General features: G+C 26.9%; 1 protein-coding gene across 1 annotated transcript in view; it reads right to left on the reverse strand.

Annotated features, from left to right (window-relative positions):
• Positions 1-1,030: 1,030 nt before the first annotated feature.
• The window catches only part of LOC117173413 (farnesol dehydrogenase-like), a 22,665-nt gene continuing 10,273 nt past the window's right edge, over positions 1,031-13,422 (reverse strand). The window contains exons 3-6 of the mRNA XM_033361965.1: positions 5,052-5,178; positions 1,647-1,779; positions 1,406-1,549; positions 1,031-1,253 (exon numbers count right to left, since the gene is read on the reverse strand). Coding sequence (XP_033217856.1) covers positions 1,209-1,253; positions 1,406-1,549; positions 1,647-1,779; positions 5,052-5,178 — 449 coding nt within the window. The 3' untranslated portion in view covers positions 1,031-1,208. The remainder of the gene's footprint in view (positions 1,254-1,405; positions 1,550-1,646; positions 1,780-5,051; positions 5,179-13,422) is intronic.

Consider the following 13,422-nt stretch of genomic DNA (forward strand, 5'->3'; position numbering starts at 1 on the left):
ATCGATCAAATGCAAGAAAACGTTTAAGTCTGTTGCAATCGATCTATCATAGAGATTCCAACAGACTTTAACGTTTTATCGTTCGTTCTATCAGAACGATTCCAACAGACTTTAAAATTTTATTACATTAGATCGATTTTATTTGGTTCCATTTGTAGTTTGTGTTATCGGTGAAAATCCATTGTGAATCCAAGTTCATTACGCAAAAAAAATATAATTCTTGCAGCTACAGTGAACTTGAACAGACGTGAGCAGACGATAGAACTTCTATCGTCTGCTCAAGTTCATTTCGAATTCTGAATTCACACGAGCGCCACCTAGGGGACGTAGCAATTACTATAATCCGTTCACCACTTTTCTATGGGAGTGGGCACACCGTGATTCTGATATTGGATATTGGTTCAGACACTTCATTTCGAGCTGGACGCTGGACTGAGAATTGCACACGGTGTGCGTGCGCGAAAACGGGTGCCTGGGCTAAAGAGTAGGGGGTGGAGGTGTGCAAAAGAACGTCTCCACAGGAAATTGGCATGGGGCTGATTATAACTTTTAACGATTTCAGGTTATGTTCGTATTTTACATCAAAAATTGGTATATGTATAATAAGAGATTGTCCATATATTACGTAAGACGTTTTTCTGTTGTTTGAATAAAGACGAAAATAATATTTTTATCAAGTTGAAAAGGACACAGCGATATAAACAAAAGAAAAATGTCTTACGTAATATATGGACGATCCCTAATCACAATTTCAATAAGATTAGGAATTTTTAAGCAATTTTGTACGCTAATATTTTTTCAGAGAAAATTGAATTTTCAATAGTACTTAAAAAACAAAATAAAAAATGCTAATTTCAACTGTTAAAAATCCAAGAAAAAAGCGAATTTTGTATTTTAAAAAGAAGAGAGATTTTAATTATTTGACACATATAGCAACTCAAAATTTTAGTGAAAAAAGAAGATTTAATCCCATTGTTTGATCCATTACTTACAATAGTCATTCGAACCAATAAAGTAAAAAAATCAAAGGTCTCTTTTCCCACAAAATTTAAACCGGGATTCAGGGAACTTTATTAAATTATATAATCTGCTCAGAAAATTGATCTATGGATTATGGAAGTCTCCTCTATTTTTTCTAGAGAAAATCGTTTTTCCCTATTCTTATCTCCTTCTTCTCTCCTTTTGTGCATTTTGATAGCTTAAATATTTTAGCTATGGGGTAAACCGAGACTCGTTAGGGTGAGCTCGTTAACCTGGAAAAATATTTAGATTTAGAAACTCAGATTTTTTTTGTTTTTGATTTTTCAGTTTTAAGGAACGAAATATAAAAAACATTTTTTAAATCAATAAATAAAAAAATGAGATAAGTTTTTAAAAAATTATAAAAAAATATTTTTTTGGTTACCTGAACGTTTGGAGGTGTACCTAAGACGTAGATAACAGCATCCAAAACATCTTTCGTTTCCAGAATCGAAATTTGATTAATTACTGCTTCTGGAATTCCTGCATTTAAAAGCATGCCTGTCCTTACAGCTGCTGGACTTATACTCTTTAAAAAAATTTAATTAAAAATTTGGGGGGCTTTAAGATCTCGGCTGCCTTTTTCAAAAATAACGAATTTTTGATAAAATAATTTTTTCACTTACAGTGACTTTTATATTTGCCTTTGCAGCGGCCAGCTCATTTCTGAGCGATTCAGTCATGCCCGTAATTGCATATTTACTAGCACAGTACAAACTAACGGGGACCTTAATGCTTTCTGCATAATGTCCAGCGAAACTGAAATTAATAATGATTTATTTTAAGATTTCCAATCTTAAGATGTTTTAGATTTTGAATATTAAGAAAATTAAATACTAAAATTGAGAAATTGAAAATCAAAATAATAGACTAATTGTAAAAAAAATCTACTAAGACTATTTGGGTAATATTATGTCATATTTTTTAATTTACAAAAATTGAATGTATTAAAAGAGATTCCAATTTTCTTTTTCCAAAAATGACTCAAAAAATTCTTTAAGTTTTTGTCTTTAAAGTTTCAGGGATGTCAGAAAACTAATATTAATAACAATAATGGGTTGAAAAAAATGTTGAATAATATTTAGTGTAACTTCACAAAACGGGACATTTTTGAAAAAGGGCCTGAAAAATTGTTAAAATTTTTATACCAAAATGTTCATGGGGTGCTCTAAAATTATAATCAGTGAACAAATCAAGTGAAAGTTGAAAGATGAACTATTTGTTAAAAATTTATATTTTTGATTAAAAATGTATCTTTTCTAGTTAACATTTAATTATTTGGTTAAAAATTCAGGTGTTTTGTTTAAAATTTGTCATATTTGACAAAAAATAATTTTGTTGATTGAGAATTATTCCGTTTTGATTGAGGATTCGACTTTTTTTAAATCGTAACTTTTACGTGGAATTTAGAGGTTTAATGCTTTTATTGCCTGACCATTTTAATCAAAGAAAAAAATTCCCAGTCATTTTCCGGGTTTTCCCGGTTCGCAAAAATTTTTCCCGGTCAAGAAAATTTTAAAAAATCAAAATTTATTCTAAACATTTTTCTATTTAAAGTAATAAAAAATAAACAACAAATTAAAGCATTCAAAGTGGAATTCTTTAATTTTAAACTTTAAAAATTGAGGTTTAAAACTTTTTCAATTCCAAAATTTTGTATTCAGATGCTCAATAACTTACACTTATAAACTTGTAGACACAAACACTTTTTAATTGAATAGTTTTAAATCAAAAGCAGATAAACTGCAATATTCAGAAATTCGATAATTCATAATTTATAGAGTTCGAAAATTTAGATTAAGTTCCAAAAATATAAAACCACGTTAACATATTCAATACTATGAATTAAAAAATCAATCAATGAACTTTAAAAATTTTCAAAATTATATTATTAATTTATTTTAGGCTAAATTATTTTTATTTTTAATAGTTTAGGCATCCTTGAAAAGCTTTTCGAAATTTTATTTCAAAATCTTGAGAAATCTATAATTTCTAATTTTTTTCAAATTTAAAATTATTTTGTAAATTATTTCAGAACTTCTCCGTAACTTTTAAAATTAATTGAATTTGTCCTACAACTCTTAGAAAATCCTGCGAATTAAAAAAAATTTCAAATTTGAATTTATAAATAGCAATTGAACACTTATTACTTGTAAAAAAATACAGTAATTACCGAAGAAGTTTGATTATTCGTACCGATATTTCGGTGGAAATACCGAAAACCTAATTTAAAACATAATGTAGATTTTTGCATATTTCAAACAATAAATTAAAAAACTTTATAAGAATTGTGAAAGGCTCCAAAAGAATAAAAATATTTTCTTATATTCCTAGGAAAATTAAAAATTATTTTTTATTAAAAAAAATTATTTTAACAGAAAATTTAAAAAAATTTAAAGATATTTCCAGAATCCACAAAAAAGGCTCTAGAAGATTGTAACGATTAAAAAAAATGTGCAGCATTTTCTAAAAATTGTAGAAAAATTCTATTCATTTTAAAATATATTTAGAAATTCTAAAAAAAAATCCACACACTTCGTTTAAATTACTTGACAGCATATTGACTTTTAAATTAATTTTGAATCTTTTCAAAACTTCTAAATATCTCTCAAAATTACTCAATTTTTTTCTACAAATAAGAAGTGTTCAATTATTATTTCTACATAAAAATTCAAAAATTTTGATAAAAAAGTAAACATTTTTTCAATAGATCAATAAAAATGTTAACGTTAAAAGTTCAAAAGATTTCCGAAATTTAAAAATTCAAATCTCGGTTTAGATTGACAGTCAAATATTGCTAAATATTAAATAATTATTCCTTTTTAAAAATATTTTTAAATTAAATATATTAAACAGTAACAAGGTAGAAATTCTTAAACTTTAAACCTGTTTAAAATCGTTTTATCAAATAAATTACTGTTTAGTATTTAATACTAAAAGTACAGATCCATTTTGAAATTATTTATTTATATTTAAAGTTGATAAAATAATACTGCTTTGTCTTGAAATTTTTCAACTTCAAACGCTTTTATTTTTTAATTGTTTAAATCTTCAAGAATGCACTTTAAAATTCATAAAATTAAAAATATATGCCTGAAATAAAAATCTAAATGAAGAATTTTTACAGTAAAATATTTTCGAATTACGCAATGGAAAATGAATGACACCAGAATTGAAAAAGATATCAATTGAACTAATTATTTTAAAAACAGTTTAAATCAAACGACAGATTTTTCTTTGAAAATTTGTAAAATTCCCGTTAAAAAAATAAATTCCCGGTCATTTCCCTGTTTTTCTGGTGCAGCGGCCACCCTGAATTGATATTATTAATTAATAACTTATCTTTTTTAGTTTAGGGTTTATTCGCGAATTTTGCTTTATTTGCTTAAACATTTAGGTTTTTTGTTGAAAATTCGTTATTTTTGGTTGAGAATTATTGTAGATGATTTATTTCTTTGCCTTAAAAATTCCACAATTTTGTAAAATATTGTTCTAGCGTATTGAAAACTCGTTTATTTTTTGTTAAAATATTAATCTTTCTGGATGAAAATTTATGTATTTGGTTAAAAATGCATCTTTGTAGAGAAATTTAATCACTTTTAAAATTCCTTTTTTTAACATTAATTTTTTAATATTAAAAGTTGAAGAATTTAATTAAATGTCTAAATTAATGTCTTTTTTAATTAAAAATTGAAAAATTGAAAAACAAAACAAATTTAAGAAAAAATCAGCCTGTCCTTTCAGGCAAATTTATTTATTTTGTAATAAATAAATAGTAATAATGAATTTATTTGTTTTTGCTTTAAAAATGGCCATATATTTAAAAAAAATTTATTTCGTACTAATATAAATTTTAACTTTAATCTTAAATTTAAATAATTGAACACTTGCTGATGAATTTTTCTAATTTTCTTTTTTTTAATTAAAAAAATTGCTTTTCAGAACTTGCTATAAAAAATGACAAAATTTGTTAAAGAAGCCTAGTTAAATTAAAAGATAAGAAAAAACGTGTATTTTTATTAAAAAGTTACCTATTAATTATAACAACGTGGCCAGGTACCTTGCGATTTCTCATCGATTTTGTAGCTTCTCTTGTGCAGATTGCCACCGCCAATACATTTACATCCAAAATTGTTTTGAAACCTTCAGTGCCACCGTCTAAAAAAATTAAAATATTTATGAAAATTTGAAATATCAGTATTTTTAAAAATTAAAGTTTCCAAATAAGTAATTTTATTGTATTTTAACTATTATTAATATAGCATAAAAATTAAATTATAAATAATTCTAAACATTATTAATAGAAAAGGAAATTGTATTTAAAATAAATTTTTAAATTCTTATCTCAATTTTGTAGGTATTGGTTTTATTTTGATAGCACCAAAAATAATGAAAAATAAAGAAATTCCGTTTTCTGGTTTATTATTAATCACCTTTTGATATGACGTGTAGTTTTTATTTTATTCCTAAAAAGTAACATTAAAAATGAAAGATAAAAAATAAATTTTAGGACAAAGGATACAACCTACGAAAAAAATAAAGGACAAAATTTTGTCACTTAAAAAAGAGCTACAAATTTGTTATAAATCATTTTTTATCAGAAGTGCAGTTTTTTGTTTAATCGCCAAAAATAGTATTAGAAGTAAAGAAATTAAATTTATGAAAAAGACAAAAGGTGCAATAAAATTTTTATAACAAAATTATTTTTAAATTACAGCTTAAAATTTGCGTTTAACCTTTTTTCTCACAATGCACGTGATATGAATGAGCCGGAGAAATTTTAACAACAGAGAATTCACAATCACTAAATTTCAGTTGTTGATTGTTTGACCTTTAATTTTAACGTCCTATTCAAAAATGTGCACAGCGCGCAGATTTTTTATTATTGGGGAATAATATTGTATTTCTAACATTTCAGTACCATATAGAATGATATTTTATTTTGGAAGATTAAATAAAAGATAATATTGAAAAGAATCTTAATACACCTGCAATATTTTTTTTATTATTAGGAATGAATCTGGGATATTTTAAAGCAATCTTTTTTAATGCGCAGAACTTTTTCAAAATCGTTAAAAAAATTCCAAATATAATTTGGAATTTTGATAAGATGTCAAAATATGTCAAACAAAACGTGGTTTTAAATAATTTTGAGAGAATAATTAAAAAGAGGTAAAAAATAACCATGATTAAAAAAAAGAATCTGGAAGATTTCAAAGAAATTCGTTTAATTTTGTAGAATTGAAAAAAAATTTGAAAAATTGAAAAAGATTTCTAATTATTTCCTCAAATTTCGCAAAAGACTGTAGAGCAAAAATTTTCAATTTTTCATGATGACAACATTTCAAATTAAAATTGGAATAATTTTGAGATATTTACAATTTTCTAAAAAAATAAAAAATTTAAAGGTTTCAAACAATTTAAAATAAAATGTAAATTATTAAAGATTTCGAAATTATATTTATTGAGTTATTTTAAAGATTTAGAAATTTTTCAAATGAATATTTTTTTAAATATCAATTTCTAGGAAAATCTGAAATGATGTTTAATTCCGAAACTCTACATTGTAGAGAAAATTAACAAAATTAAGAAGATTTTCAAAATTGCCAAATAAGAATCTAAATTAATTTGAGGCAAGATTTTTAATTTGGAATACATTTTCAAAACTTTAGGAAAATTTTGAAAAGGTTTCAAAAATTGTTTGCAGACTTTGAAATTTAATTTGCTGATCTTTTTAAAGATTTTAAAAGATTTCAAAATAAAAGAACAATTTTTGGAAGATTTCTGAGAAAATGTAAAATTATAATTTTAGTAACAATGAATTTTAAGAGAAAATTGAAGAAAAAACTGAAAATCTTAAAAAAAAATTTTTAATTTTAAAAATTATATTTAAAAACTTGAAATATTCTTAAAAATTCGGAATAAAATGTAGAATTTTGAAAATTTCTAACACAAAGTTAAAAGAATTTTTTTAAATTTTGAAAGGTTTCAAGTCAATACAAAATTTTGTTTAAATTTTGACAAAATTCAAAAACATTCTCGGTTTGAAAAATTATTTCCATAATTTTCAAGAACAAATCTAAACAATTTAAAGGAAAAATGTAAATTAATGAAGATTTTGTAAATTAAAGTTAATCTTTTTCCAGATTGACAAAATATAGAGTATTGAAGATTTTGAATAAAAAGTTTATAGACTTTAAAAAAATGTAGGAAAAGTTTTCATTTAATAAAAAAAAAGAAAAGTATTTCAATTTTTTCTAGAACCTAAATTTGAGCTCGGATTCGTCTGTTCAAGCATTTTCTATAAATAAATTATTATTCGAAATTCTTATTTTGAATTAAAAATTATTTTCTCCTTAAATTGAAAAGCTGTAGGTTTGAATGTGTTCTTCTTTTTCTTCGAATTAAGGTTGTATGTAAATCCCATCCCCGTACAAATAGTAGAGTTCCGTGGGGCGCCGCATATTGGTTCAGATAGTACGAAAAGCTGACCAAAACTGGAAAAAATGAATTTTTTTATGTAGAATTGATGACAATTTATTAAAAACTATTTGAAGTTCATGAAAGTACAAAAATTATAAAAATCTATTATTATTTTAGACATCAAGGCAAACAAAAAATATTTTAAAAACGATTATATAATATTATAGGGTATTCATTCCTTTAAGTGATTAAAGTATTAAAAATTTCATATTTATAAATATTATTAATTTTTAAAAATTATATTTCACGCGTAAAGTTATTTCTCATTTAATCAGCTTTCGATTGAAAATACTTAAGTGCAACACTTTGCGTACAAAAGGTGGAAATGCTACGTTGAACTACCATTATAAATTAAATTTTAGGAATTTCTAGGATTCTTTTAAATTCGGGCAACGTATTGCCTTTGCCACTTTTAACTTTTTAAATTATTCTAAGATATTTAAAATAAGAAAACTAAGCAATGTTTCTGAACTGGATTTAATAAAATTGTATTCATGTTCAGAATGCGTTGGCAACCATATTGGGTCCGCCATTTTTAATTTTGAAATTTTTACAACAAATTTGGAATCAGAGACCCGTAAAGTATCAATGAAATAAATTTAATGCAAATCGGATAACATTTAGACTTTTGATCACCTTTTTGTACGATCTGAACCACTGTGCGCCGTCAAGCCATACTATATTGAAAAAATGTCACGGAACCGCATGGTAAGATTTCAGTGCGCTACTGGCATAGAATTTGTAGGGTGTGTGTAAACGTATAGTTACCACTACTATTCCAGCGGCAGATTCGTAGATTGTGCAACGTCGCAATTAAAACCTAACCATGGCTGATCAACTGTCCTGTGCGTCAGTTGGAAAGTGACTAAAATTTCAATGTTTTTCATTGAATTATCTATGAAACTTCACGGTGGAGAAACTTGATATGTATTTTTAATTTGTATTTTCAAGCAGCACTAATACCGAAATTTTTTAAATTTTTCTACCAGTGCGTTTAATTACAATAAATTAAAATGTGAAGATTGCCTATGCAGTGTTCATGAACTACGTGTTAAAGTAGTCAACTTTGACATTAATTATCTCCGCATCGGTATGGTTAAAAAATTTAAAATTAATCTAGCATATAAATCGTTATTTCATTTAAATATAGCTCTTTTTCAAAAAATTCAACCAGAGATTGATTTATTTACATACAACCTTAAGAAGAAAAAATACTGTTGATTCATTGACAGAATAATAAATCACGCAATAGATTTCACAACGAGAATTTTTCATTAATATTCAAATTTTTCGAAGGTAGAAAAAATTCTCTTGATTCATTGACAGAATAACAAACCACGTAATAGATTTCACAACGAGAGTTTTTCATTAATAGTCAAATTTTTCAAAGGTCAATTAAAGTCAATCGAGATATAAACATACTTTTTCAAATTATTTTGTTTTTAACACGAATTTTCAATTTGAAAGTTCAAGAGTAAGACAAATGTGACACCTATGGTCATGATGTAATATGCAATACGATGTTATATGCAATATAATGTAATATGATGTAACATATAATATAATTTATAATATTATGGAATATGTAATATATTGAAATATGATATAATATGTAATATGATGCAATATGTAATTTTATATAATATGTAATATGATGTAGTATGTAATATGATATAATATGTAGTATGGAAATTTTACAAATTTAAATGAGATTAAAATGAAAGAAAAAATCCTATTTAACGTCTAATAATGAAGTTAATGCACATAATTCCTGAAAATAAAACTAAGAATCTATTTACCAAATTTAGACAACCGCTACAAAATGTTCCTATTGCAAATTGAAAAAAGCAAAATTTTTCCTAGAAATAAGAAAAAGGAAAGAAAAATGAGATGTAATATGATGTAATGTGTAATATGATACAGTATGTAATATGACCTAATATTTAATATGATGCAATATGTAATATCTAAAATTATTTAATATGTAATATGTAATATGAAAATTTAAGAATTTAAATGAGATTAAAATCAAATTTAAAATCCTATTTACGGTCAAAAATAAAGTAAATGTGCAGAATTCTTGTAAACAAAATCAAGAATCTAACAATCAAATTTAGACAACCACCAAAAAATTTACCGACTGAACAAACTTACCTGTAAGTGAAGTTCAATCGGGATTACCCAGTGGGCACAACATTTGGCGACTTCTTTACGACATCGTTACGACAAATTTACGACAACTTTACGACATCCTATTTCCATGTCGTTTCGGTGTCTTTGCGATATCATAAAGATATCGTCAAATCATGAGACTTATTTACGATATCGTAAAGACACCTTGACGACATGGACATATGATGTCGTAAAGTTGTCGTAACAATGTCGTAAAGACGTCGCCAAATTTTGTGCCCAGTGGGTATATTTCGTCGTCTCGTTCTTCTAGATCATTACGTAATAATACCTTTCTGCTAGATCTGATCACAGTTTTAAAGCATATTTAAATTAAAAAAAGGAACAAAATGGCGACCCGTGACTTTCTATTTTATCAATGAAAATAAAATAGGTGAGGGAGGGAGTGACCTATTCGAACCAGACGACTCATATAATCCTGATTGAACTCCACTTACAGGTAAGTTCGTTTAATCGGTTAATTATATTTCATCGTCTAGTTGTTCTAGATCATTAGGTAGATGTTTAAAGAAAGAGTATTTGCAATTTTAGAATTTTTATTTTTTATAAAAAATTTGGAACATTGGAAAAAAATGCAAACTTACTCAGAAGGGTTTAATATCGCCCTTGCATACATTGCTTTATCACATATAGGCCTATTATAAAACATTACAAACACTTTAGAACTTTTTGACCAACCAGCCGTCTGACGTATAATTTCGACATTAATACTCTTTAAATTAGCAGCAGAAGCAGAAATTTAAGGACAGTTTGAGGGTCCCAAGTAAAATTATATCGAGGTTTCTGTGGTTTTACCACCGATACACCTTTAAAAAATCTCCTAATTAATTGATCATTACACTGAAAAAAAATTTGCATTAAATCAAGTAAGTTCATTTACTTGGCTGATGCTACTTGAAAGAAGCAAGTATGTTCTTTTAACAAGGGACCGATTTTCTTGAATTAAGAAAATAATAGAATCAGTACAACTATTTACATCAAGAATATATTTACTCTAAGCAAAAAATTATTGAGTTAATTTGTTCCATTATACTCATTCGCATGAAGTTTAATAAAATATTGAATTAAGAATATTATATTCTCATGATAAGTAACTAAAACTTTAACCAAATGTTTCTTGATCCAAGTAAATTCATATATTTATTTTGACCACTATTTTAATTGAAACGATATCCATGTTCTTGAAACGAGAAAATGAATGCATTCAGCGAAGAAATAATTGCTCTTAGAATAATGCTTGAATATTTTCCTTCAAATAATTCTTAATTTGAAACGACCCATGTAGGAATCCAATCAAGGATCCCGCCGGGACCCAGTCGGATAGCCCCGCTTTAAGCCAGGCGCTGGTCGGGGAATCCGGCTAAAAAAGTCACGGTAAACTGGTCGGATCCCGACTTGAATACCGGCCGGGATTCGGTCGGGTAATCCGGCCAAAAAGCGCTTAAGAAATGTTGCTTCAGGCAAGAAATTGGTAACTTATTTTGTCTTTTAAAGCTCATCGTAAAGATTACGGTGAACTTTAAAAGTCAAATCAAGTGAACCAATTCTGGCAAGAAAATTGGAGTAGAATTTTATTCCCTGATGATAAAATCTCATAGCAATTTGGAAGCCACGTAGGGATTTAAGGTTAGGAAGGAAGAAAGTAAAAACTGTATACACAAGACTATATTTTACTTAAAAATAATTATTATTATCGGCGCACTAAGTGGGGGATTCAAACTAATTACTGAAATAAGGTTGATTTTAACTACGAGTCTCGATTTTATTTGCGAACTTCGAAGAGACGACGCGACGTGAGTGCAAGGAGCATTCTCGTTCCAGGGGCGAAACTGAAAATTACTGAGTGTCTATGCAGACGACAGACGCAGCAGGCGCTATATATGGCGGTAGATTTGAAATTGTACAGGCTAAACATTGTGTGAATATAGAGAAGTTTATAAAAATTGTATCATTTCTGTTGTTTCACATAGCTGAATCGATAACAGTTTAATTTAAAATGTTAAATTATTCGAAAAAATTTAATGTTTTTTTTTTAAAGGAATTTAAAAAAGCTCATTTTTGTTTCACTGATTTAATAAATCTTTAAATTATAATTTTCAAATAATAATTCATCTAGCATTCATTATTACGTCTTTGATAATATCACGGCTCTTAAAAAATGTGTAATTTCTACAAAAACATTAACCTGACCAGTGCCCAGCTGGCTCCCGACCATGGGATATCGCCAGGGTAGGCCCGGCCAGTAACCGGCCGGCCCCAGACTACGTAATGCGAGAAAAATGTAGCCCGACCGGCTTCCGCCCGGTTTCTGTCCATGAAACCCAGCTAGGGGTAACCCGGTCAGGATCCGACCAGAAACCTTGTTGTATTAGGGCCAACCGGGGAAATTTCTACACGGGATGTCAGATTTACTTCGAAGATACCTATGTTATTAAGATAGAATCACATCAGTTTTTTCAACAAAGGACTGTAGACTTGATACAATAGACATCGCACACATACTATGAAAATTAAAATATTGGTCTAAATTAATTTACCTCTTACTGTACAAGTATATATTATTAAATATAATAATCGACAAGTTGTCATGTTATGAAGTTGGTTCTCTACGCCGCTAACAATTATTTTGAAATTCAATAATATTGATAAAACTTAAAACATTGGTGGACATAATCAATTTTATTTATGCAAATGTAGATAGGAGTTTGCAACTTTGACAAACTACTAACTTTAGGCTACCACACAAATCAAATCACTCATAAAACTATAAAAAAAATTATAAGTTTATTGCGTCGGTGAGTTTTTGTTGGTAAGAATTTAAAATTTAAAAATAGATTTGAAAAAAGTGTTTTTAATTTTGAAATAATCATGCAAAACTCAAAAGTAATTTTATTTCTAAAATTATTAAAAGGTTATGAATGTACTGCATCTATAATTTTTTCGCTGATTATTTGTATGTATTAATCTACTTAAAATTAAACCATTTCGAATTTGCTTAACCGTGAAACATTTTTGTGAATCGGAAAATGACTGGGAATTTTTTTCCTCGATTACAACGCCCACCCTGAAATTATTTTTGTGTAGTGTTCAAAGTAAAAAAAAAATCATCCAAACTTGAAAATAACATTAAATATTCCTGCTAAATACAGGAATTCTTCATTCAATAACAAAATATTATTTTTTGGGATTCGGCTAGATTAAAATTGATTTTTAAAAGGATAACAATGTTGTTATGTGAACCTTATTTAATATAAGTTTAGAGTTGGAAGACATAACTGTATTTTGCTTATACACAATTATCGTGTTTGATAATAGTAGTTTGAAAATCACAAAAATGGCAAAATACATTAAAGTTATAAGTAAAAAAATAGTTTTCAAAATATAAAATAATCATGGGTTATTTTAATTTAAAGTAAATAAGTTTTAGGCAACAGATTTTTTAACTTTAAATTAATTTTGTCTTGATGAACAAGAAATTTCTTTATTAAACATAAATTTTTAAAATAATTTTAAATTTTATATTCTTACTTGCTATCTGAAATAGTTAATGTCTTGTTTTATATGTTTATGTTCTTAATTGGCAATGCAATGCTTCCCGCGTACTGTAGCGCGCACATAATGTTGCTGTTTTAAATACGAGGGTAGTTCAATAAGTCCTTAGAATGACCAACAAATGGCGCGCGAATCGCTCCAAATCATCTGTTTTCAGTCAGCACCACTCCCGACTAG

Source organism: Belonocnema kinseyi, chromosome 5 (assembly GCF_010883055.1).
Source record: "Belonocnema kinseyi isolate 2016_QV_RU_SX_M_011 chromosome 5, B_treatae_v1, whole genome shotgun sequence".
NCBI classification, from domain to species: domain Eukaryota; kingdom Metazoa; phylum Arthropoda; class Insecta; order Hymenoptera; family Cynipidae; genus Belonocnema; species Belonocnema kinseyi.